Source organism: Monomorium pharaonis, chromosome 9 (assembly GCF_013373865.1).
Source record: "Monomorium pharaonis isolate MP-MQ-018 chromosome 9, ASM1337386v2, whole genome shotgun sequence".
Taxonomy (NCBI): Eukaryota; Metazoa; Arthropoda; class Insecta; order Hymenoptera; family Formicidae; genus Monomorium; species Monomorium pharaonis.
This window is the reverse complement of record NC_050475.1, coordinates 17,720,919-17,748,689: the sequence shown is the minus strand read 5'-3', so window position 1 is coordinate 17,748,689 and position 27,771 is coordinate 17,720,919. Positions and strand designations below refer to the sequence as shown.

The following is a 27,771-nucleotide window of genomic DNA, read 5'->3' as shown; positions in this document are numbered from 1 at the left end:
TCCGACTAACGTCGACGTATATCAACATATTTATTTCTCGGCACTTGCTCCTTTATCTTTTTCCAATTTTTATTATTAGAACTAGAAAAAGGTGGAAAAAGTAAGTAGAATTGAGATTAAAGTTAATTTGCATTCGTAAAAATAAACGTAACTTTCTCCATTAGCAACAAATTAAAAAATCAAAATCGAATTTTCTACAGCAGAAATTTGCAGATCTCCCAATTATAGTCCAGATCTTGCCTGATTTAAATTATTCCGTTCGCGTTAATAAAACGTGGGCGTTACTTGAAATATGTTGATCGAATTAAGTTACACGCAGAAAAATATAATTCTCGCTCTAAGAAATAAAGCTACATCACAATTTTAGTTTTCTTCTCCTGCAAGGAGAAATTATCTTCACATAAATAGAGTAATAATCGCTTTATTCTCAGCAATAAAATGGATATTTTTCAGCGTGCAACTGGCCGTGGCAACTTTTACACATGTTGCACGAGAAAAGACTCGCGCGGCCAAATCGGCCGGTCTGATTAGCGACGCTAGCCTAAAGTAGATAATAATTTCATCATTAACTTATTAATCCTGTCAACCGTTACCGAGTGCCTTCCATCGCGAGAGTTTCGATTAGCCCCTTTTGTGTCTGTCGTTTTATATATCTGCGGCGCGTCCGTCGCTGACACGGTGCCCGAGCGCGAGCGTGAGAGTCGGGAGAATCGGGGACGAAGAGGCGTTTGAAATAGGGAAAAGTAACGGGGCGAGTAACGGGCTGGACATTTTTAATGCATCCTGCCGCGGTCGCGCTCCGAGACCACTTCGTACGATAGATCGATCTATCGTATGTATCTGCATATGCGCGCGACGAGTGGGGGAAACGTGATCAAAGATCGACGAACGCGCGTTTTCCAGTTTGAGAATCCTCTCGAGCGCGACGGATATTCGTTATCCTCATCGCGCGGCGACAAAATATATCTTTTTGGCTTTCATTTGCAATCGAGAGTGAGTGAGCCGCCTCGCCCGTTCGAGTAACACGTGTAATTAACTCGGACTCGCGAGCGTCACGCGCGTCTCGTAAATCTTCCCTCGCGAAGATGAATCGCGTTTCGTGCGCGCACGTTTACGCTGAAAAAAAATTTGCGAGCGAGAGAAAAACAAGAGACTCGCCGTGGCGCGAAGGACGCGATCGCGCAGCGACCCCGGGGTCTTTCCTTTTTTTTTTTTTCGCGAAAAGCACCATTCCGTCCGATAACGCCGCGCCACACGCAAAAGCGCCGTAGAATTTCGTCACGCTGAGGACGACGCGCAACATGACGAGGATGGATATTGTTTCCAGGCCGTTTATCAATTCGCATGACGCGCGATCGGGGTCTTCTCGGAACGGATCCGAGAGAAAGAAAGAAAGAACCGCGCGACGTTTCCAGGATCGACCGAGCGGATTCGGGGAAAACCTGTAAGCTTCGCCGAGCGGTTTTTCCTTTATTCTCGTCTCCGACCGGAAGTCGCCGCGAGTCAACGCGGATCACCGTTACGCGGATTCCGGTGACAAAGTAACAACTTAATGGTGAGAAACGAGATTAATTGTCACCGCATGGGGAGGACAGTCTCCCGCGTGGTTTAAATTAAATCGAGGTGTCTCTCGCGAGAGAGCTCTAAAATTAGATGTTCAAATCCGGACGTTTGTGGAGAGAGCGTGGCCTCTCCTGCCTCGAGGAGGCCTCGGTAATTTTATGGATACGCGTTCGCAACGTTAAAAGAGAACATATGTTTACTTTTGCGGCGACCAGGGTTTCGGTTTCGAAGCTATCGCGCTTGAAATGAAGTAGGCGGACAATGTTTGTCGCTGCGTAGAATTTTATTTAGTTATTAATACATGAATCGCTGGCTGACGTGGCGGTAGTCACGCTATACGAAGAGATTTCAATTTAATTTTAATTTAACTTAATATAAAATAAATAAATAAAAGCTCATCCTCTCCTCTGTTTTAATTTAATTATTTATTACGGCAAAGGGATTCAAATTTAATTTCCTTTTTCATAATCTTTCAGGGGGATTCAAATTTTATCTCCTACTTTTATAATCCTACAATTTAATTTATTAAAGAGATTTAGCCTCTCCTACTTTAATCGAATTCGTTGCGCACTTATAAAATTACATTAACATGCAAAATACGCAAAATGGTAAGGCTGTTGTTGAAGCCGCGTTCGGACTCTATGCATTATTAAAAACTAAACATGGCGTGTTGACGATTAGAGTTTCACTAATCAGGTGATTTCAATTTTAATCCGTCTCGTTTGATCGCGCGTTCGATACGGACATCTTTTTTACAAAGTCTGCTGGAAGATGCAAAAAAAAGAGAGAGAGAGACTGCTTCTCGTTCCGGGATATCCTCGATCCACTCGATCTCACGAACCGAGTTGTCGATCGTCGGAAAAGACGTTGGGGATCGTCGTGACGCGCGCGATCCGTCGTCGTCGTCGCCGCGTCGCGAGCGACGAGAGGGGGGTGGGAAAGGGAGGGGGGTGGGGTTGGGAGGGACGGTGGGCGTCTCGGGAGCGCGCTGTTCCGCGAAGCGGTATATACCGGCGCGCGATGACTCGCCGCGGCAAACACGCGCCACGTCGTTTCGCGGGAGGAGAGGATCGCGTCAGTCGGTTTATTACACGGCCCCCGAGTCCACGCGCGCGCGCGCGCGCATCATCGTCGCAGTCGCTTACGTAAGTCGCGGTACGATATTTGTCTTGAAGAAAGACTACTCGTAGGAAAAGTAAAAAAGGGGGTAAAAGCTATATAGAGGTTAGCTCTCATCGTGTCGGCGCGAGTGCACATCACGGAGGAGAGATCGAATGCCAACGTTTCGCGAGTGGTCACCGCGCCGTGGCATGGTGACCGACGGCAACGGCACTCTTATGTCGACGCGACGCCGACGGAGCAGCAACGGGACGCAGCAGCGTGGGCCCCCCCGGCAGCGCGCGCGAGGACGGTAATCGGGTCGCGAGCGTCGAACGATTGCCATTGTCATTGTCGTCGTCGTCATCGTCACGGCGGACTCCGTGCGGACGGTACAACCGAGTGGACGTGCCCGTGAACGGCGAAGGATGCGATCGCGCGCGCGTACCATCACCGCGTACAACTATCGTGTCGGAAGAAGGCTGCTGCTGCTGCTGCACGGCGAGACCACGGCCCTTCGAATTTCCCGCGCGACGACGCGCGGGCAACGCGTTGACGGCGCGGCGGGCAGCGGCTGAACCCTGGACTGCTGCACACCGAACAACCACAACGGAGAGGGAAGGACCGTCGCCGCGCGATTGGTCGCCGTTACATCCGGCGATTTGTTAAACCGTCGTCGGAACAATCTCCTCGTTTGTCGTCGTCGTCGTCGGAAGACACGAAAACCAATGGCGCGCGCACTCCATAGTGTGACTCCTGCTCCGGTCACGTGACCGAGCCGCCCGGCAGCTGTTTTGGCGATCTACGAGACGTACGCGCTCCACGCTCTCTCTCTCTCCATTCGCGTTCAAGTTACGTTGCCTTTCGGAACGCACGAAGTCCGTGCGCCCGTCCGTCCGTCCGTCCATCCATCCACTCGCCGGCTCGCGCACACGTAACGTACGCGTATACACGCGGCTACCGCGGACGCGGGACATAACCGTTGCGCGCACACGCACCCGTTTGCGCACGCACGTACCCTAACTCTCGCCCGTCGTCATCGTCTTCGTCGTTTCCGTCGCGTGGGCTGCCCTCCGAGAGCGGCTCTTTTCCGCGACTCTTTCCCGCACTCCAGCACGTGCTCGGGTCCGCGCGCGCGCGCGCGCGCATGCACGCGTACACACGCACGCGCTCGCTCTTCGTGCACAGGACTGCTCTACGCGCGGGTGTGTGCCCTCCGTCGCGCGTTCGTTTGTTGTATGTCACGCGTGTGCGGTGACATCGTCGCGACGACAAGTGCCGCCGGCTAAGTCGCGCGCGCGCCTTCGCCCCGAAGATGGAGAACGCGACAACGTGCCCGACTGGCGGCGTGCTGGGAAGCACAAGCGCGCCCGGCCTGATCATGCTGTTGGTCACGTTGATCGCCGGCGGGATCGTCATCCTCGTCATCTGCTACGCCTTGAACCGGCGGTCACGCACGCGCCAGGACTCGCAGAAAAGTAAGCGTTTTCTTCCCTTCAAGTTAGTAGCGTCTCTTATCGTTGTCGCCTTCCTCCCCCTCTCCCCTCCCCCCCCGCTTCTTCCTCGCCCCTCGCTGCGTACGCACGCACGCTACCGCGAGAAAGCCGTCCTGTTTTTGTTATCAAATACCCCGACACTGGCGCCGCACGTTCCGGGCGGCTGCTGACTCGCTCATCTCGGCCACGTTTCTTCCTTCTCGGCCGTCCGCGGTTTACGATTCGTTCCTCGCGCGCCCATCTCTACGCGTTTTCGAAACCGTCCTCTTCCTGTGGTGAATCGCGTACCATTATATCCTCGGCCTCTCTCTCCCTGAAATAAGAGCGTAAACTTTTACTCGAGCAAAATATTGACGATAAAGCTTCGCCATAAGAAACCGCGAGGAAAGGTTTACGGTTGTATCGAGGGAAAAATGAAAGAAAGTTAGGAGCAATAAAAGAATAAAAACGAAAGCAGATGTGAGCCACATGATGTCTTTCCGTATTTATCGCTATACTTTTTATACCTTCGAGGCCGCGGCAGTAGAGAGCAAAGTGTTCTCTAGTGAAGTAAAGACCGGGATTAACGAGATGGGCAATTCACATTTCGTTCATCACTCCGTACTGCTTACTGCTTACTGCCACTGTAGAATAAACTTTACTCTCGGTCTTCGCTAAAAACAATTCATTCTACTCTCATAGCTTTATTGCCGTAATCGAATGGATTTTATACATATAATCGCAAGCCAGGTACACGTACCTGCGTTATGTTTGTGTTTGCTTTTCCGGCAAGTTTGCTCGGACGTGTTGATTGATTATCGGAGAGAGAAGCAGAGGAGGAGGAGGGGGGGGGGATAGCTCGTATCAGACTATGCATTGGAGATTGAGAATTGTGAACGGAAAATTAGAATTCGCCCGATGATGTTAGTTTTAATCCGTTTTACTTTGATCGATCGAATTCTAATTTTTAGTCCTCAATATCCAATACGTCCGATTTAATCTTGCGGAACTGATAGTAGATCTTGAACATCCATTCAATTATAAATACTTTTTGGAGGATATAAAATAAATTTGATATATTCATGTTTTATACGAATTGTCATTTCGGTTACTTGAAATTAATTAATGTCTTTTAGAGCGGCACAACATTAATCGAATAGACTTCGCAGAGGAAGATTGTTAACATTTGTGCATATATATAAACCTTCTAGAGCGGCACTTTCTTTTTTTTTTCCGGAAATTAAACATTTGCACTCTATATTTTGCCCTCTATATTAAAACATGTTCTATTTAGATAAATGAAAGAAACAAAGAGCCAATTTTTTAAAATTTTATTTTTAGCTTTCAAGAATTATTAACCGTGATGTGTATTGGGATGACCTCCTATTGAATTACAGAAATATAATATTTAATTGAATTTTAAACTTTAATATATTAATCTTTTTTAAGAAGATTAAATTTTTTATACATGCAAGAATATAATTTTGAATGGCATTGTCGAAACTTGAAAGAGAAAAAGGAAAAAAGGGAATAAATAGACTGCTTTCTTTTCACTAGCGTTTCCGAATGTCGGAAAAATGTCTCTGTCCAAACTAAGACAGAACCTAGAGGATTAGCCTGTGTGTGCTAAGGTGTTCGACACGTGTGTCGCAGGTGTCGAATTCGTGCCGATCCGCAAAAAAAAACCACTTGTTCCGATCCGTGACGATTAGACGGTCGCTCGTCAATCAAAGAAGCGTTAGAGGAAACGACGAGAGCTTCCTCGTGTCATAAAGAAAAGATGAAATCGCCACGCTCGGACGACGCGCTGCCGCAGGAACGATAAAGTCTTTTCTCGATAAAGTTCTCTGGCAACGGCGTCCGGCCGCGCATCGTTCGATTCGCGACGCCGCCGGTTTCCCGTTAGTCCCCGCGATTCAGCTTAGCGCGTGTTCCGTTTATCTCTTTATCTCCGGTATTTTTTTTTTTATTTTATTTTATTTGTAAATAAGCGATGGAAGTCGCAGGGGCACCTTCCCGCGTTTCGATAAACGCGCGCGATCATCGTTTCCGTTAACCGAGAGGCGTCTTCGGTCCCGTTAGCGCGCGCGCGCGGGCGCAAAATTTGCGTGACGATGTCGCACGCGCGAGCGACGATTGCGAGCGGAAAGACCGCGCGGACATGGCTGTTACACGCGTGTCTGCGTGCGTTTCGCATCGACACCAGCCAGCACGGTGCTGTGGCGGTAGCGTCACCGCGTCGTTCAGAAGCACGACTCACAGTTGCATTTAGACGCTGCACAGTTGCATTTAGATTCTTTGGAACCTAGGCTCCAAATCTAAAAATAGAATGGAGGTGTCAAACTCGGGGGCACGCGCGCAGCAATTTGTCGCATCCGCGTCGTTGATTTGTTGTGTCTCCACATCCGATCTCGTTCCCCATGGTTCCCCATGTCAAAACCCCATGAAAACATCTAATATTTTTTTGTATCTTAAGCTTTTTCGAGAGAACTGAAATTTGACCGACACGTTTGTTTAAAACAGCTTAATTATTTCAGATTTTAACGGAGATTTATCATGGGAATATTTTTTTTTATATAAGTAACAACCGCAAAAATAAATAAGAGCTATTTTTTCATTATGGTATTACTGATATTATTTTATAGCATTTTATAATTATATATGAAAATATGGCTCTTGAGAATAATTTCTTAACCCTCTTGTTCCTATTGTAGCCATATGGCTTGGAGTTATGTAATAAAATGGCATTATCTTTTTTTTTATCTTCTCTGTGAATAGGTATAGGTTCCTTTTAGTCTTGTACAAGTGCATCTAACATATCTTTTGATAGCACATATTAAAAATCTCAGATAAACAAAGTATTCATCGTAAATACAAATGGATATATTTATTTTCTTAAACAATGCCGGAATGAAAAAGCTAAATTGGACATTGGAAAATTGTAGTTCTGAAAAATTTTTGAGCGATTCAAATTTATGAATGAAACGTTACATCGCGAAGATACGTCGTCAGCGCATTTGGCACAATAACAACTCGCTGTGTTTATCGTAATGAAATTAACATTAATCGAAAATTCTGCATCTGCTTTCGAGGGAACCGCTGCCAGAAAAAAAAACTTTTGAAAAGCTCAACAAGCCTCTAAAAAACTTAAATACTCTTAGACTTTGCCAAGAAAAGAGTAGAGCAAGAATGTTATGTAACTGCTTGTAGGTATATAATATGACGGAATATGAATTTTAAAACAACTTTTTTATTTAAGTCATTCTGTTTATTCATGCAAAAGTTCACGTGCTGTAGTTTATTGATCTTTGCCCTTGAACGTTGCCCTTGAATGAAACAAACGGCATGCGTTATTTATCGTTACGTCTTATTTTTACGTCTGGTTTCTTTCATTTTTTTATCGTTCGGACGCACGCGCGGTTATTACGCACGAACAATGAGACTTCGGTACTTGGCACGAACAATGAGACTTATGATAATTATAACGATACTAGCTCACGAATGAAATGATGCGCAGTAAGGAACGGCGTACTTTAAATCGAATGCGAAACGTGCAGAGAAAAGAGAAGGGGTGACATTGTGTGTCTCGCGATGATTTTCTTTCATTTCTTCAAACGGTAAAGAGAAAGGCCTGTTACACGTGTATCGAATCGTTCGAAGGAAAAAGATAAAGGTGATTGAAGAGATAATACTCACGCATCTTTCTAGCGGGGGAGCGTAAGACAAAAAGCATTAAAAAAATATATTAAGGAAAAACATATAGTATATTTAATTTTAATTTTATTATGTTTATTTTTTATATAATTTATATATTTTTTTATATTATATTTACTTAATTTTAATTTACTTTATATTAAAATTTTAGTTTTATATATAAGTTAAAAATGATATATATACACATATAGTTTTGAGCATTTTAGATTCTTTACTTTGGATTATATTGACAAGAAATTTTGTGTTAAAAAACAATTGAAAATATGAGAAATTTTTTGTGAGATTACTTTTTTCAAGGAATTTACCAGAAATTTACGGATTTTTCTTCGATCCAGTTTCTATTATAGTTTTTATCTGTAGCACGTAAAATGTTTTTTTTATGAATCCTACAAAGAAAGAAATAAAATCTATATAAGCATGAATTTTGGGACACCCTTGAGATTAAGCAGTGATTGCGTGTGCAAAATATGATTTCGTAATGTTCATATCATGCACATTGTAGCATATTTTTTCATTTTATTGCATGACATAACATTTTTATCACGTTACAATTATATAATTGTAATCGCACACACGGCTTTGACATTCGCAGAATGTACAGGCAAAATTTTTTCTTGTACTTGCAACAGGTGTTTGAATTAATTATCTATCTGAAGTCTCTAAGGCAGTCGTGCCGCAATTATGAAACCACTATATATTATAAAATGAGTGCCGGTATCGCGTCATCGCGATTTTACTGACTGCTTGAATGTACCTCTCATCTGATTTCCTTATTCGAATTGAAGGGCAGAAATGAAGGCCGCATTCGGTAGCTATGTGGCTTGTCGGCATCCAGAGAGAAACCCGGAAAAACCCAACATCAAACTTTTTTGAGAACTATATTAATGATGAAAATTGTCTTTTAAAAAGGACATGAAAGGTACTCTTTCACGAATAGAATACTTTAGACATTTTTGAAAATAAACTTCTATTCTTATCTTGATTTATGACACTAAGCGGCTGAAAAATAGCATTTTCTATGGTTAAAAGATGTACCTTTGACATGACACAGTTATTTAGAACAAGCGAATGTTGACTAAATGATTAATTACTACGAGAAAGAACCGTTTTGTAAAAACGGTTATTGTTATATCCACTATATTTCACTACTTCTATATTCTATTTTCTCGGTTTTTAATGGATCAAACCATTTTTATAATCTTTTTTATATACGATTAGCTATTTTCATTTCGATTTTTCTCCTAAAGAAATTTCACTTTTTAATAAATAAGCTTCTTTATAAATCTTAAAAAAGAGAAAAGAAGGAAGGAAAAATGACAGACAATTTCTTATTCTCCATTCTCTTTATAATATATACGACATATATTATACTACTAAGCTTTTCACGTATCCTGATTTTTTGTGTAGTCTACATAAAATTTTCTATAGCAGGTATATAATAACTTTTTTAAAACACTATTCACAATATTGTAAGTAATTTATATTTCTTGCTATTATATTCCTATGTATATATAAATAAAAAGAAGAATATTTATATTAAGGACTTTTGAACAGCCCGTTTGTTAAAACCAAGAGGCCGATCGCTCGAACGATGCATCGGGGGAAGGGAGGAAGGGGTGAGGAGAGGAAGCCGGCACCGTAGCGTGCGCTTAATGTTCGCGACGATATAAATAAATTGCGTACGCATACGTGGACGTATCGCGTGCGTGCACGTGAATCTGAGACGGCGGTGGCAGCGGCGGCGACGAGAGGAACGTTCAGGGACATAGTGTAATGAAAGGACCACGTGGGTGGAATGCATAAGCGGCGCGCGGTGTTCCCGTTGTTAAAATTTCGGAGCGCGACCTTGCTTGACGCGATGGCAAGTCCTCGCTCGCCTCGTGCGACCTCGAATAATCACGCTTTATGATCGCACAACCGCGATATGCACGTATACGTATACCCTTATATCGTGTGGTACTTGGTTAATGAGTTTTCTCGCCACGTTTTCTTTTTCTCTGCTGTCTTCCGTCGTCACGTTGCGATTAATAATATTAATTTTTATATTTTCGAAAGAACCACCGTAAGCGTCAAACATTGTAAAGCTGACTTCGAGATAAAATAATAGACAGGGAAACAAAATTGCAAGGACGGTTATTTAAATTACGTGTTTTTGCGATTGCCTGTATTAAATTTATCGTTAAACATTATGCTTGGAATGTTAACTGAAAGAAAATATTACAGAGAAATGTAAGCTTCTTATAGAGATTATATTTGAAATGCAGGATAAAGCGCCATTGCATTAAAAGAAGAAAAAAAAACAAGGCGACATTCAATAAAAAATGTATAATAAAAAGGAGACAGGTCGATCATCAATTCTATGCGATTAAAAATTTCTAAATAATAATTGAAAAATTTTTCATAAATATGACATGTAACACAATACACCATTATGTAATATGACAAATATTGGATAAGCTTCTTTAATGACCAGGCGGCGTGTTCCAAATGTCATTGCAGAACACGAGCAAGATGATTAATGCACACATTTTGCGTAAATTTAATTTTCAATCTAAGAGTTTTATAATTTCAGAACAGATTTCTTCGCGATATGGATTGCTCACTGCAAGTTATATGGATGTAGGAATTTTCTTTTAGAATAAATATTTTTCTTTCTAGATTTTCATTGTATTTGAGAATTTATTTTACTTGTGTAATCAAAAATGAAAGTAAAATTAGCTCGACTAATAATCCTGTGATGGGAAAAACTTTTGAAAATCGCATTTTTTCTTTTTTTCTTTTCCTCCTTGTGAAATGCCTGTCAACGTGGTACAGTTGTTTGTGTCAACAGAAAAAATATTTCTTATTAATCCGTTGTAGTCCCACCTTCGAATAATTTCATAATGGTCAAACGGGATTTATTGGACTTCCCACGTAGAAAATCATTCACTATTTGCCAGCTATTCGAAATTTTGTCTGAAAAATTTAAGTAAACATATCCGAAGGTCTTTTGTTCAAATAAAAATTAAATAATGGGTTTTGAAAAAAATGTATTTATTTTAAAGTTTGAAATGATGACAAAAAACGTAAACTCAAAGAGATAATTTATAGAAAGCAAAAGAGGGCCAATAAATTTTTTTTTACTCTAGATTAATACTTGTAAACTTAGCGGGAGGTCCCCTAGTAACCACGGATTAAGTGTTTTCTCTTTTGGTTGCCAAAGGTTTTGTTTTCCAATTGGCGACACTCGTCGGCGTCGTTTCAGATGTCAGATTGCTTTATTTTCATTGACGTTTATTATTCGCTTTTTATCGTTTGCAACATGATTTGCGTTCTCTGGCTTATTGTTAGGGATATAAATTACTAACCATTGTTAAATTGTCATGGAAAATTCGGTTTTGATCATCCCCGTGACAAAAGTACGTACGTGCGGCTCTTCTAAAAATCCGAGAAAATAAACGTCGATATAAATATCAAGTTGAAGATGCATCTATTGGTCTAATATTGATCACTGATTTTGATAATATTTTTTGTATTTATCAAACTGTACTGTTTAAAAATTATTGATCAATCCATTATTCCATTTTTCTTAATCTGGATCTTAATTTCCGAAAATATTTGCGAAGAATTAAAATTAAATGTAATGACATTAAAAATAAATTTACTTAATAATTTGTAATTAAAGCGACGCTGTTTTCAGATGTCTGTGCATGTAATATTGCATGAAGAGACAAATCGCGAAAATACAAAATATTTTCAGCTTCGAGGCAATAGAAAATATCTTTGATGCGATCTTTCTTTCTATGCGATGGAAAATTTGCAGAATTTCATGCGATGGAAAATTTCCCGGATTCCGTGCGATTTTCATAACTCGGAATCTCTTTTCCACGTGTACACATAAGCGGCATTATTCGCAAGAAAAGAATTGTTCAAAGAGATGGAGAGAAATATTAATTCTTGATCGCTCATATTTCTTTCGTAATTGCGAGATGTGCGTCGCGTTGCGTGCATTCTTTTTTAAACATTTTTTTATTTAAATAATTCAAGTTTTTCTCTATCAAAGGCGATTCTATTTTTGGAATATTTATCCAACAAACACATCGCAAAGTATATAAATCATCTAACAAATATGACGATGAAAAACATCGATGAAGTTGGAATACCGATTTGCACAAATAGTGATTGTCTTTATCATACGAAAAGTAATAGTATTTATTATACTCCGATATTTATAGAGACCTATGATTTTACGCGATCGCGACTGCAGTTGCATAACTTGATAATCGATGGTGCATATGGCGATATATGTTTTTAAGTAGTTTTATTTTTACGCAGTACGACAAATATTTTTATTATTTTCTCCCTTCTACATCTTTTTACATTTTATAATATATTACTACGTAAAGGTGAACTAACACGTTTTTAATAAAAAATATGGACAAGATTACGATAAGCATAACGAATATAGAATGAAGCAATTTCCATCGCGCGTCTATCTTTGTGATTATAAAATAATATTATGAGATGATAAAACTGATTCTAACATAACGATTCGATTGCTATAATGATTTTATAAAATTACGAGACGGCGTAATACACGTTGTAAAATAGTTATAAAATAGTCTGATCTTTACATATCTACAGGTTGTAATTATAATACTTTTAACAGATTAATTTTGTTATGTATAGATCGTAACATGAAAGATTATAAAAGTTTAAAGCTGCGCAAGGGCTTTATATAATCATCCATATTTCTTATTTTATAATATAAAAACATATTTTTGTGTGACGAAATTGCAATGTCCATTAGTATACACTCGAAAATTAAATATTATCTTTATGATATCTATTAAACGTCTTTTAATTCTAGATAATTATAGATGATGCAATGGGCAAGTGGTAAATGTATGCATTTTACATATTGTTCCTTTATAGCAGAATATTTTATTTCCTGATGTTACCGATGAATAATATTGAAAAGAATATCATGCGTAATGCACACGTACGCGACGCAATCATTATACGTACGATTACATCATCGAGAAATTAGCATTGCTATGTAGGCGTAACAGAAAATTTGACGTATAATTATATGCTTTGATTCTTTTAAAATTGAAATATTTATAATTTTGATAATTCACAAGTAAATGTTTATATATGCGTAGTACTATTTAAATATAACTTATTTATATCAAACAAGTGAATATTATTTGTTTGAAGTTTTTATATTGGCATTACATTTTTATAACATATTTATTTAAAATATAACTTTCTCTAAGTATGTGATTCATGACTTCAATTTCAATGGTGCATTGTGCGATTCACTGGATTACTAAAAAGGATAAAAGATTTGGTTGCCGACTTTTCGGAAGGTTACTTTTACCTGAGTTACTATAAGTTTAAGTTTCCTATAGGTTTTACGTTTTTAGGCTCCTCCCAGACATCTTAGACAATAGATGTCCGTTTTCAAAATTTCAGTTCCTATTCGAATTTCGTAGCGAACAGTACTACTAGCACGAGCAATGGTTTTTAGCAGAGTTAAGCATATTACGCGAAACACATCATGTACATTAAACATGGAATACTCGTATAATTATTACGTGTGGCATTCATTAAATTTTGGAGTCCCAAGTGTTCTCGCTACAAATCAGGCGTCTTGTTTTAGCATTCAAAGGGTCATCCCCTATGGTAACGTCAAAATACCTTATTTTATTATATTAAAAAAATTTTGCCTGTGAATCGTGTAAAACTACAGAGTGAAAGAAAATGTGAACCTTAAGTATTGTATTTACTTAAATCATTATTCGAGTTAATGATTCAGTGACTATTAGTTATCATGAAATAAATTTATTTTAGAGAATATATATATATATATTTTTTTTTTGAAAAAAATATACGTGCGTGCGTGTGTTTTGTATTTGATAAATGTCTATAACATCTATTTATTTTGTCTAATGACTCATATTACTCGATGATACGAATAACTATTGACTTCAACAATAATTTCTACTTATTCTTACAACACGCGCTCGTAAGTTCCGAGCTGAAGTTGCGGGATCGCAATTCGCTCGGATTCGGAGCATCGACCTCATCCTGGAGTATTAATCGCTTGCATTTTGCTTTATTACAGCGACGTATTATGTCGATCCAAATGAAGTCGGTTCAGCATCAAACTCGTCCATGTACGAACCATCAACGCCACCAGTACCGACACAACCACGTGAGTTCGGTAATAAGCGCGCGAAAAACAAGAAACGTCGAGAGGCGCAACAAGAACGGGTTCACCCTTGGATGATGGGTACGCTGAAGGGACACACCGGCCTTGTAAACGATATGGACTTCTCCAGCAATGGCAGATATCTCGCGAGTTGTGCCGATGGTACGTACTCCAAAAAAAAAATTTTTTTTTAGAAAAAGAACGTTTATTCTCCTCGCTCGCATAACTCTAATTGGTGACATTTATTGAGTACATTTGGAGGATGTTGTATTATAAAAATTATCTGCGACATTCATAGTGTCATTTGAAAACTGATAAGCGATGAATTTGCTTTGAGGGAATCTGTATCGCTTAGTTTACATTAATGTTGGCTGTTTTCGCCGATAAATGCTATATTACTTTTTGACATAAAAGCAGATAATAAATTAATTTTTTTTTTTAATTGCAATGTTTGTTTCTATTCAAGTGCCGATAATGGAAATTTAATTCACGATTTCGTTACTTGTATAATTAACTGACCATTACAATTACTCAAAGAATCTCTGAATTTAATTATTTTTAGAGTTAGATTATTTTAAAGTTTGAATATGTATAAGAAAAATCTTGAAACATAGAGAAAGGGTTATAGAATACGAAGTGTCACCATAAGAGTTACGTTATAGCAGGAGAAAACTATCTTCTATTTTTAATTCACGCCGATTTGTTAATGTAACAATCCACACAACGCAAGGACACAATAAATTAACGCGCGATTAACGGTTTAAACTTGCAAATCAAACAATCCATTTTTATATGCGGCGAGACATATTCTGTCTCATATGTAGACTAACTAGCTCGTATGTAGATACTAGCGGCATAGTATCGCCCTTCTCTTTCTTTCTTTCTTAGCTGATTTATAAGCCACACTTCCCACTTTACAAACTTCCCATAATTTAGAATCGATCGATGAATCGATCTATAATTCTTTTATGTACGTATATTTTATCATTTGTAACAAATTTCTTTGCAAATTCGCTCCACCGTTTTTTTTTTCTGTACGAATAAATCTAATCGGATTACTGTGGAGGAACACTGTTATATATCTTCAGTCAATACTACAAATCCCGACGTCTTACAAGGGATTAAATATAAATATTTTAACTGCGTAAACTGACAATGTTGTATTACAAGTCTGGGCAATATGAGTAGCCGAAATATTTTACAGAGTAAATTATGAAGTTTAGAGTTAGATACCATGCCGCTAAATATAGATAAGAAAAATTACTATATTGCGGAGAAAAGGTCTAATAGCGCCCAGATACGAGATATCGATTTAGATAACAATTCTGTTGGATTTCGTCCTGTTATGTCCGGGGGAAAAATGCAAATAATTTGTGTCGGTCGTCGATGAGATGCGTGATGACTTATCAGTGCAAAATTTTGTTATCTTGGCGTGCATTCTCTTTTCTTTTGTCTTCTAAAGCGTTCAACTTTAATAAGACATGATTAGATGCGCATATCAACGATGCGTGATCTCCTTTGAACCTGTTGCGAGCTTTCTTCTGCTCTTTGGGCTTCTAAATCGATTCGTCTAAATCAGTGGGTGTGTCAAAGGCAACTTTCGGTCTGATTTTTGTGTCGACGCCTACCAACCCAACCCTCAAGCAATAAGCTGCGAGATATATGGTGCAAGTATGGCGTTTCGGTCGTGCCGAAAAAATGTCAGACTCCAATCGAGTCCGTTGTATGCATGGTATCGCTTAGAGCAACGCATGCCTCAATCACGCGCCTTAATCACGCAACATTGTCATCTGATAGCCTCATTGTTGAAACGCGAGCGATAAGATGAGGATAGCGGACACACGCTCGTCACGAAAAGAGGACCGAAAGTTGCGATTGATGCCGATCACTCTTCTAAACTAAATAATTCAGTTCAGATGCACGCGAATAGATTGGAAATTTTATTTCGCGGTTAAGATTTATTTGACAGGTTAAAAAAACTGATCGTCACGTGAAAGTGAAGACGGTGTTGAATAACCTGAATGTGTGCTCATTACTTATTTTCTTTTAACTTTTTGTCGTTTCGGTCGAATAAAATGCGAATAAAATGTGCAACGCCGCGCGAATGAATTAATTGAATTAATTGAATCACGAGAAAGTCGAGTCGATTCTGTGTGGTAGGTCAGGCATAATTCGGTGCGACGTAACGCGACTATTAGGTATATTTTATTTATCTTTGTGTGAGGAAACGCGATCGCGCGGGCATAGAAAATTCAACAAGCTTGGTTAACAATATCTCAATGTTGGGAATAATTGCGCCGCTTTTACAAGAAAAAGAGCAAAGTCTAGAATCTACGTCAAAGTTGAGAGAACTGGGACGACAGTTTATTTCTGAACAATTTTAGTAACATTTTAATTAATAAAGATTATGAAACCAATTATTATAAAGTTAATATTTTTTATAAATCATATATTACACAAGATTTCTTAAATTATACTGATTTGATAACTCATGTTTATTTTTTATCATTTATTTATCATATTACTTAATATTTTATAACTATATAATTATTTGTACATATAGTTATAAAATAATAAATGTATCTGATCTCAATATGTGATTAGCTAAATGTGATAAGCGAATGCGTTAAACATGAGTTCTCACTAACTAATCGTATTATTATTACAAGTTCGAATATTTCTTTATTTTATTTCGTATTCACTTTTAAGGAAGGTATGCTTTTGGAAACAAAAAAAAGAATACGATTTAGAAGACTAGTTGATTGCATCTCTTTATACTAGTATAAAAGACTCAGGACAAATTTGTTCTTGGCGAAAAGTTAAATAGTATGTATTTTAAACATTAATTAAAGTACAATTTTTAACTTGTATGCAAAGTCAGTAAAAAATGTAACAAAAAATGTCTTGAGTAAATATTATGAAATTAGCAGCTCTTCCTATATAGTATTTATTAACCATTTTTTAAAGAGTACGTAGTATTATATAATACATATTCATTTACGTACAACATTACACTGATTATTTTATCGATACGCGATTCTAACAGAATATCACGATGATGCTATCTGAGATTATCCAGCTCTCAGACTCGTCGCTCCAACCGTACATCAAAACACAGATACGCTCTAAATATGTACGCCAAGTAAGCTAGATAATAACAAGTCACGCGTCAATAAGTATAATAATCAGACCGCATAATAAGTCAGCTTCCCGATCGAGTAATCGACCGTAATTAAATTAGCTACGAATTCCAACGGCCTGCCGTTAATTTATCGTCCGCGGCAGCGCCAATCGCACGTGTCTCATTAGTCAGACTCTAATTGGAGCGTCTCTTGGACGCGTAATTGTCGGTCGGCGTCACTCATTTCGCGTCATAACCCGTTCGACGGAAATTATCGCGGGAATCGCGCGAGGATTCCCGCGTCGGTAACGACTTAGTCATGCTTCGCCGGAAAGTGGTACCGAGTTTCCTCGAACTAATGAAAGAGAGAGACGGGAGAGGGGGGGGGGGCAGGGAGGAAAGGTGCAAGAAGAGAGAAGCGGAGTGATTCTATTATTAAATGACGCAACGGTACATATCGCCGTCGTGCCGCATTCCGTTAGCCGGGCAACGAGCGATTCCCGCTTTTATGTCCGCTTCTTCCCTTCTGCGTGCAGCGTCTCCGCCTCTGCCTCTGTCTCCTCTCCTTCCGTTGCTCTCGCGCCGCCGCGGCTCTCCACGGCTCTTTTCCGTTCTCGGGCACGCAGACTGGAAAGACTCTTGGCCGAGCCTCAATTACCGATATCCCGCTCGTGCGAGGCCGACCGAAACTTTTGGAGCGTTTCAGCGTCGTCCTCGCGTCCGCACGTTGCAATCTGCGCTTTTGTCGACACGTGGCTCAATTCCGATCACGCGTGATTCGGATGACGCCGAAGAGATATCTGTGGTGGAAACTTACGAATCCCCGAATTCTCGATTTTTTTTAAAGTCGTGCGAGGAAGTCAAGTAAAGTAAAAACAACACTGAGAAATAAACGAAGCTGATGACATATCGATCGATACACGAGATGTGGGCTTATTGATTATACTGCTATGTTTCCAAATAATTCAAATAATCAGCACATTTGGCACATTTAGTTGAATTTCTGAAAATTTCGAGGCTTAATAGTCCGAATATTCGAATGCATTTTTAATGATATTCAAATATCTTTATTATCAGGTTGATGCAAAAGATTTGTCATGTTTGTTAAATAGAACTGGAACTTATTTAAAATTACCCGTGGCTTTCTTTATGAGCATTTTTAATTTATTTAAACCAAACCTTTTTAGTTTTCTTCGATAGGAAACTTTTTAATGGAAAAATCGCAGATCTTTAGCATCAATCTAATACTTTCTCCGCAAGGAACGCATCGCTTCTTTTAGTCACACATGTAGAGATCAAATAATATAAAATAATTAAAAAAATAACTTTTAAACTTTAAGTGAGAATTTTTTTCGGGGGGCAAATACCTGATATTTGGCGAGGACAGGGATTATCTGTGTCGTACATGCGTACTTGTTACACAAGATGTTTCTCCTTCGGCCACTACACCGAGCGAGCGACCGTATGCAACCGCGCTATTTTTATCTCGACGAGTGTCCAAACGCGCGAACGTCATGCAAATTTATCGCGAGGACGTGACCGAGGCGGCTGACCGGCAAAAAGTAACATATACGTTCTTTTTCTTTATTTTTTTCCTCGTGTGTGTGTGTGTGTCGGTAATGGTAATTAGCGAAAGTCGCGCGTAAGCGCCTCGTTGAGTTTACTTTTCCCGTCGTTATATCTATTCTCGAGAGACAACCTTAATTGTCCCCCACCCTCCCTCGCGGCGAATTATTTCTCACTTCTCTCCCGGTTAACAATCAGAGCGCGAAGCAAGATTAGCGGGAATCATGACGGCTATTGAATGAAATAATCGCATCGAATTAGGTGTCCGCTCGAGACGAGACGATTGTCGAAAGGAGTTTGCAGAAGGTGGCTTCTCCCTCGACTAAAGAAAGTCCTTCGCATTTTCGCGATGAAATATAGGATGATCGTAAGGCCCCTGTGCAGGTTTTTTTTTTTTAACACTGCCGTCCTGTATCTCAGTCGTGATTATGTTTTTCTATCGAGGAATTTCTTATCGGAGAAAATTTCCAAATTGTGTGTCTCTAGGATAAAATACGAAACGAATCGATCACGAAGCATTCATGAACTTTTAGTAACTGTGCAAACTATAAAGATGATATATGCAAGAAAATGTTGCAAGAAAAGGTTGTCAGAAAAATAATGGAAATTGCTCACACGTGTGTTTGCCTTCCTTCACTTCACTTATTTGTACTTGTCCTCCTAGAGCTATCAGGTGATAATCGTATGTGTATTTTGCATAATGAATGTCTTAAAAACCAGTATAAGTGCACCGAACACAATATCTGTATACCAAATGAGCAAATTTGCGACGGAATTGTACATTGTCCAAACGGTGACGACGAGACGATAGACTGCGCGGAAAGGGGGAGATGCAAAGAAAATCAATTCATGTATAAAAATAACGATTGCATTAGTTTGAAAGACCATTGCAACTCGCATTACGATTGCATTAATAGGATTCGATTAATAGGACAAAGACAACTGCGAAAAATCGAAGTGCAAAAGTAATGAATTTTAGTGTCTATTTTCTCAGACTTGCATACCGAAGATCAAAAGATGCAACTTGTATCTTGATTGTGAGGATTTTAATGATTTAGACTTTGTGAGCGGGATGGTAATCAATCATGTAAAATCTAGATTATATTGGACGGTTTCTATAAAAACATTTGATCTAATTTTGACGGAAGCTAACGCAAGACATTTATATATTCAACTTTCCATCCGTTAGGTCTCAGTATTTTTGAATCAACGCTTTATTGGTTGAATTCGCACGATCATTTGAGAGAATTTTCTTTTAAAATTTACCCTCAAAATCTGGTAATTGTGGGATAATGTGTGACCTCGAGAAATTTACTACACTTTTTAATTAAATTTATCAAAAGTATAGTAAAATTTATTATACTTTTTAGTAAAATTTACTAAAAGTGTAGTAAATTTTACTAAAAAGTACTTATAATAAAATTTCTCGAGGTCATACATTATCCCAAAATTACCAGATTTTAAAGATAAATTTTAAGAGAAAATTATCTCCGTGTAGCTGCAAGCTGTACGGTATAAAATCTCGCGAAACATTAGACATAAGCACATTTGCAAATTCTTCGTACATTTTCCGTACATACTTCCAGACAACTTTCGCGAAAAAAATTTTTGCGATGAGAAATACTGTGGCTATATGTGCGTTCTAACGAAGGACAACGCAAGGTGCATTTGTTCAGATGGTAAACGGATAGAATCCAATAGCACTTGCGAGATAAAAAGTGATTTGAATTTTAATTAAAATATTAACTTATCGAGAAACACACGGAACATAAGTGGCATTTACAGCATAACAATAATCGTATTACTGGTTGGTGTTTCTGTTACTATGTGTTTACTATTACTATCAGAGAAATCAGTATCAGCAAGTGATTTTGGTTGTAACAGCATTCGCTTCTAAAATTCGTGATACGATCGAATGCTCGATATCCGTATTATCATTATTTCGGGCACGGACGCATACGTGATCGCAGCTATCGTTTACTGGAGCGAGTGTTCTCTCTCTCTCTCTTTCTCTCTTTCGAGAGAGAGAGAGAGAAAAGAAGGATCCTCCTTTGCAGCTTCTTCGCGCCTCGAGCGCGCCACCGCCGCGAGTTGCGGATCATTCTTTTTCGCAAACGGAAGCCAGTACTTTTCGTAAAATCCGGCGGTAGTAAGATCCCCCCACCGTTCGGATGGAAATATCGTGGTGCGTCACGCGTTTGCACAAGATAACGCGAGCGCGAACAAAGAGACGACGCGCCACCGTCTCGCGACGAAGCCGCTCGCGCGTCTTCCCGAAATCACTCGCGAATATACATCTCGTCGCGAAAGCAGCAGTCGTTCGGATGTCCGTTCCTCACTATGATCTGCCTCGCTGCGAATCGCCGCGTCTACGAATCGCGCGGCGCAAAGTCGCGAGTGCCGCTCAGCGAGGCATTCAACAGCACGTGGACGAAATACGATCGGCACGAGCCACGTACGTGACGTTTCTCTTTTTTTTTGTCCTTTTCCTCCCCCCTCCTCTCTCCAGTTTTATCTGCCACTTTACCTAATCCTACGTTTATTCTATCTCTACTTTATGTATCTGGTTATTATCCGATGTATCTTCGGCCCCGTTGCCTTTGTCTTCACGAACTCTAAACAACAGTCTACCAGGTATGTCGTCGACCTCTGAAGACACGTTAATTCCATCTTTTGTTCTCGATATTCCTGGGAACTGCAAAAAAGTTTTTACGTTTTGAAAAAAAGAAATGTTCAAACTTATTTAATCTTTCCTATTTGTTCGCCTTTGTACTCGTTCTTTCACACTCCGGACTGTTTCCGTTGTGATTGTCGCTATTTTGGCTGAAGCGAGAGCGATCTGACTGATTCCAAAGGATTTTCTGAACGTGCTTCTACTGCGCGACGGTTTATTTATTTTTTTTTTTTTTTGATAATATCGCGCGTGTCAAATTCTACATGTTTTTCCCGTATACATTCCGCGATAAGCGAAACTACGTTAATCTTTATCTTGCTCGTTGTATGAACGCGTCACCGCGAGCCGAAAAAACTCGAGGCAATTTTTGGGTCAAGAGCACGCGACACAGCCGCCCGCGGCACCGTTTACTTTTTTTTTTACCGAAAATCTACGCACAAAGCGAAAACCTCTTCGTGACCTCAACGACAAAAGTATACGCGCCGCGCGGATTATTATCTTAAAATAACATGAATAAATTGCGCGGAGTCTTATCCGTTTGTCTTTTTAAAAAGAATGAGAACGGTCTCGCTTAAACGTGGTTTCAATCTCTTTCGGAAACAATTTCGTGAACTATTTAGACATCCGATTTGCTTATCTTCTCTTTACATTGTGTACCAGCCATTTGTTCTGAACATTAACAGATTTCTTCATTAAATAAAGAAAGAAAGAAAGCTAGAAGGGTCAGATTTGCATGCGCGTGTCGTGTGTGTGTGTGGACTTGTTTAGCAATGTAGGCCTGCGGAGAGTAATTTACGTGTGTTTGTTTGTTCCTATGAAATAAAGATGAGAGCGTGCGAGAGACGAGAAAGCATGTCCAGTCCTCCGGGCAGTACCATATGTATAAGAAAACAGAGTCCAAGAAGAAGACGTCGTCGATGCAGGTGGGCTGCGAAGAAGTGCAGAGTTCCGCACGTCGTGAAGATAAAGAGACAGGAAAAGCGTCCAGGAGCAGGAGTCGGGGGTTTTCCTATCAAAACTCCAAGGTGTCGGAGGAGCCTACGTCGCTCGAGGTGTTCACCAGCGACACGTCTAGCAATGACGATGTCCCGGACGAGAGCCAGCAGCAACCGATGTACGTAAGCGACGTACCTGTCTACTTGGTTTCCGCGATAAATAACTACAAGCTGTCACCGACGGAATTGTACGAGCATGGTTACCCAACCGAGTCCTTTTTCTATCCGGGCTACGCGGTGATAAACAATGTATTGTACCCGTCGGGCCCATGTTTCGGACCCAAGATCGAGAATGACAGCGGCCACTCCAGCAATTCAAGCTCGTCCGACAATTCCGAACAGGAGAGCTCGTCCGATAACGAGAAGAACTTTGACAATGAAAACAGTCCCGACAAAGAGAAGAACCTGGACGTCAAGAATAGCAACGAAATTAAGAGAAGATGCAGCAGCGAAAGCAGTTCCGACAACGAAAAGAGCTCGGACGACAAGAAGAGCTACGACAGCGAGAGCAATTCTGACAGTGAGAAAAGCCCGGACGACCGAAAGAGTTCCGAAAGCGAAAGGAGCTACGACAGTGGAAGTCATTCCGGCAGCGAGAGAAGTCCGGATGACAAGAGGAGCTCCAAACACGAGAAGAGCTGCGACAGAAAGGGCGGCTCGAACAACAAGAAGAGCTCCGAGGACGAGAGGTGTTCGGACAAGAAGAGACTCAACCAGGAAAGGAACTGGGACAACGAGAACGGTTCTGACACCGAGAAGGGCCCAAACAGCAAGAAAGTATTCGGGGTGGACGGCAACACAAGCTTTCTGCAGAGAACATGCGCCAGATGCTTAAAGATTTTCCACGCCGATCCGAATAACGGGCATATAATCAAGGAGCGTTGCACCTATCACTGTGGCAAGCTGTGGCATCGCACGAACAACACCTGGTATTGGACGTGCTGCAACCAGGCCGAATCCTCGAACGGCTGCGCCGAATGGAAGACGCACGTATGGACCGGCCTGTTTCCCGGGCTTAACGAGCCTCTCGCGGGTTACGTGCATACCATGCCGTCCCCGATGTTCCTACACGACAATAACTACGGCATCTATGCGATGGATTGCGAGATGTGTTACACACTGCAGGGTTTGGAACTCGCCAGAGTGACTCTCGTCAATTTGTACGGCAATGTCGTGTACGACACATTCGTTAAGCCCAGCTCTGAGATAATTGACTACAACACAAAATTCAGTGGCATCACGGAGGAAATCATGCTGAACGTCACCAAGACTCTTCTACAGGTGCAGAGTGATCTACTGAATTTTATCTACGCCGAGACTATTCTGATGGGCCACGGTCTCGGAAATGATCTCAGGGCACTGCGCCTGATCCACAAGAACGTCGTCGATACTAGCGTGATGTTCCCGCACTACCTCGGCCTGCCGTACCGCAACGGTCTCAAGACTCTGGCGCGCAAGGTGCTTAACCGGAAGATACAGGAAGAGACGCACGACTCCGCCGAGGATGCCTGTGTTGTCGTGGACCTGGTGTTGCGAAAAGCCCAGTACGAGTGGCAGGGTCTCTTGTCTGGGAGATAAAACTTAGAGTAAGATCTCACCACCTCGAGAAAAGACTCGTTTACGTAACAAAAAAAAAAAGACTTATTTGACAGAAGGATTCGCGGTGAGATCATGTCGCGACGTTGGGAAGCGCGTGTCGTTGAAGTAACTTATATAAAAAATAGGGATGGACCGCGCTTCTTTTTTTCCTAGTGTTCCACGGGTGAAATCTGTGATATTACACATATAGTGCAATACGTTCCTCACGTGCGTTCCGCCTCTGGTGATAAGGGATGCGATTATAATCACGCACACAATACACAACACAGACGTAACATGCAGCACGGATGTAATTGACAGTTATTAACGGAGAAGTTTACAACGTGCAGTCGAACATTTTTCGGAGACTTTAAACTTTACTAAGCTCTATTTTTCACTCTTTGTACTCTTTTCATACTCTACGCTATGTCTATTCTACCGCTATATGTACTATACGCCTTTTATCTGACTGCTGTCGATCTGACATTACTTTAATACTTTGTCTCGAACTCGTTAATTTTATTATCGAATTGAACGACGATCGATTTACTGATTGAGCTCTTTATATTTCAGACTATTAGTTACGTTCGACTATTAAAGAACCGAAGTCTCTTTTAAATTTATTTAATTTCACCGCTCTCCGATGTGCATTTTGTATATACTCGTATATTCGTGTGTGTTTTGTATTGTATATACGTAATTTTCATTTTATATAATTTGTACATATTATATCGCCATTGGCTCGCATTTTTGTACTCGCAAAAATATGTGTATTCGCGAAAATCTACGTATATGACATGGATACATATGCCTTCGTTATTCATGATGTATCACTTTACATATCCATTTTATCATGCATATCCCATCCTGTCATCATACACACTTCATTCGGCATCATTGTTTTTCTTTCCGCGAGGAGAACGAGCGGCGTCATTGATGCTGATTGGTAAGTGCCTCTTGTTTGATTTCCACCGATGATCCGCATTTGAGTTCTGCTCGAGACGACACCGTGATTCTTTCTCGAACGAGATTATGATTATTGACGATGCCGATTATTCATTAAATTCATTTATGGCTCCACTGCAAAAGACAAAGAAAAAAAAAACTCAATTTGTATATTTCATAGCTCAATTGATTTGAATTAATTAATTAATTTCATTCTCCGCGCGATTAAAATTTTCGCGTTAAAAATCATGCTGTTAAAGTTTATTTAAACCTATTGAAAGTTAAAAAGAAACATTATTTGCCTTTGCAAAAATGACGTTTAAACTTATTGAAAGTTAAGAAGGAACATATTATTTTCCTTTACGAAAATGACATTCTTTGAACGTGACGCAAACTCGCGCGGAGTAATGGATTTCGATCGAACGGCATTCTTGCGTGAATAGACGCACCGGCGTAGAAGGACGCGCGAAATTATGCGCTATGTGTCAAGTTGATAATATCTCTGGCATTATCAGCCACGAGGTTTTCTCTTTATACGTGCTACCAAGTGCGATGCACCGGCACAAACAAAGTCCGCGAGCCACGTACTGTTATTATGCATATCGACCACGTGTGTGATACACACGCGCGTAGCTTCTTATCAGGTTTTCAATAAGAACACGGTGAATTGTCATCAATCGACGCTCGCGCATATAACTAATAGACATATAATATAATATTTTCATAAGAGAGAGACTGCCAATGTTTTTATTGACAATGATCTTCATCGCCTGTAATCATCTGTAATTCTAATTAATAATTATATAACGGCAGAATTGTCTTTGCACAGAGAGAAAGATTTCTTAAAATGTTTGATGTAATTTATTAAGAAATATATAGTTGAAATTGTTGAGCAAAATTGCTTATTTGAAAAATCAAATACAATTATTTGATTATTAATAATACTGTTTAATTCAAAAAAACCTTTTTTGGTCAATGAAGATAATATTCTATATAACATTATGCTGTTTGAATAAAATAAATAAAATTAGTAAATCCAAACCAATAGAGAAAAAAAATATTCAAAGAAATCGTTTCTCTTTCTCTCTGTGTAGCGATAACGAATGTAATATTTAAATGTAAATATCGCGTCTGTAAGTAACGCGGAGATCCGGCGGATTTTGTAACGATAGTATTACCTTGTACAATATATATTTATATATTTTTTTCTATCCTCGCGTATTGTAATTTTATACAGTAAGTAGCATTGGGTGATGAGTAAAATTACTGTCACCGCTCCGTTTTTTCTTTTGGGGGGGGGGAGAGGGAGAAAAATTTCAACATGAAAACTGTGAAATGAGGATCCTCAAAGCAGAAAAACGCAGCGGTTAAAGGAAAAACTGAGGTCGGTAAGCTTTACTCATCACCGATCAATCTTAAAACTTGACGGACAGTTGGTGACGTGATTGAATGATGAAAAGTGACGTAAAGAAGGCGTATACCGCGCACTCTTGCGCCAGTTGATTATGATCTCATTGTAACAGATTTCGCGCAGAATCGTCTTATCACGCAGTAACGCAGCGCGCGCGTTTATGATTTTACCAAGTAACCCCGACATTTAGACCGCAGTACTACAGTTTAACCTTAAAGAGATTTATCCCCCAAGCAAGTTTATCAACTTAGTGAAGATCAGGGAAATCCCATTGGACACTCAACCTAGTCGAGTGAAATTGATAATTTTAACGTTTATAATACTTTAACGTTTTAAATTTCAATATTTTTTTTCTCCCAGTGATATAAAGTGTGATAAGTCTTAAAATAAGGTAATCTTAAGACTTTCAGAGCAACGAAGAGCGCCCCGCAAAATATTCACGGGAAGGGTGTCCAACGAACTTTTCCCTTTTCCGAATTAAAAGGCATTGTCATACAGCTCGGAACGTAAATATATATGTTGATTATGAAATACATGTAACATTGTTTCTATGTGCTTTTATTTGAAATATCACCCTCCGCTCCCGATACATTTGTACACCTCGGCTTACAAACTGCCTAAGTCAGGAGTCGGCAAATTTTTTTTTTTTGCAAATGATTAGATAATATTCGTTAAAAATGAAATAAAATATTAAGCTCGGAAACCAAGAGGCACTGAAGTTTGAATGTTATATAATTCTCATGTGAGAGATATTTTTCTTTTTTTTTTTATCTAACAATGCAAAAACTATTCTTAGCTCGCGTACAAAACATCGCAATTTGCCGACAATAGATCTAAACGCGAAAGATCACGGCAATCGACCGGTGGACTCTTCGTCTTTTTGCGCGTGGAAATCGCGCTGCGAGTGAGATCGCTGGAAAACTGTGGAGGATTTTTCACTTTGGAATGCCGAAGGCCCTCCTCTCCTTTCGTATCCCAACCCATCCCGCGACATTGCGACGGCGACGACGACGCTTTTACCAACGACGTGTACTGTCCAGTAAACACCGGCGTGTTTGTTCAAAAGTGCACGGCGAGACGAGGCCACCTGTCCGTCGCGGATGATGACGTCCCTCGACGTTCCTGACAGCTTCGCGCCACGCCGTTAATCTGTCCCCGCGTGCGTCGCTTTTTCCCCTTGGACGAGAAATAAAAAAAGCAAGATCGAAGGAAGGACGAATAAAGAATGCACCGTGGGACCCGACTACGTTTTTGCGGGCGTGCCTCTCGTCAGCTTGTTTACATCGTCGATGATGGGGGAGGGGGAGGGGGAGAGAAAAAAAGTTATCGAAATTACGACGTCGGCTCGGATATAATTGTCGATCGTTCGAGAGAGAGAGAGAGAGAGAAAGTGTGTGTGAGTGACGTCGTTGCAATGTTTGTGTTTATTGGCAGT

The 27,771-nt window shown here is 40.1% G+C and overlaps 1 protein-coding gene across 1 annotated transcript; it reads left to right on the top strand.

The window, feature by feature from the left end:
- Window positions 1-2,579: 2,579 nt before the first annotated feature.
- Window positions 2,580-26,887, top strand: LOC105831529. The gene is made up of 3 exons (XM_012671716.3): window positions 2,580-4,139; window positions 13,960-14,208; window positions 22,233-26,887. The coding sequence occupies exons 1-3, from the start codon at window positions 3,977-3,979 to the stop codon at window positions 23,978-23,980; spliced, it is 2,160 nt and encodes a 719-aa protein (XP_012527170.1). The 5' UTR covers window positions 2,580-3,976; the 3' UTR covers window positions 23,981-26,887.
- Window positions 26,888-27,771: the final 884 nt, after the last annotated feature.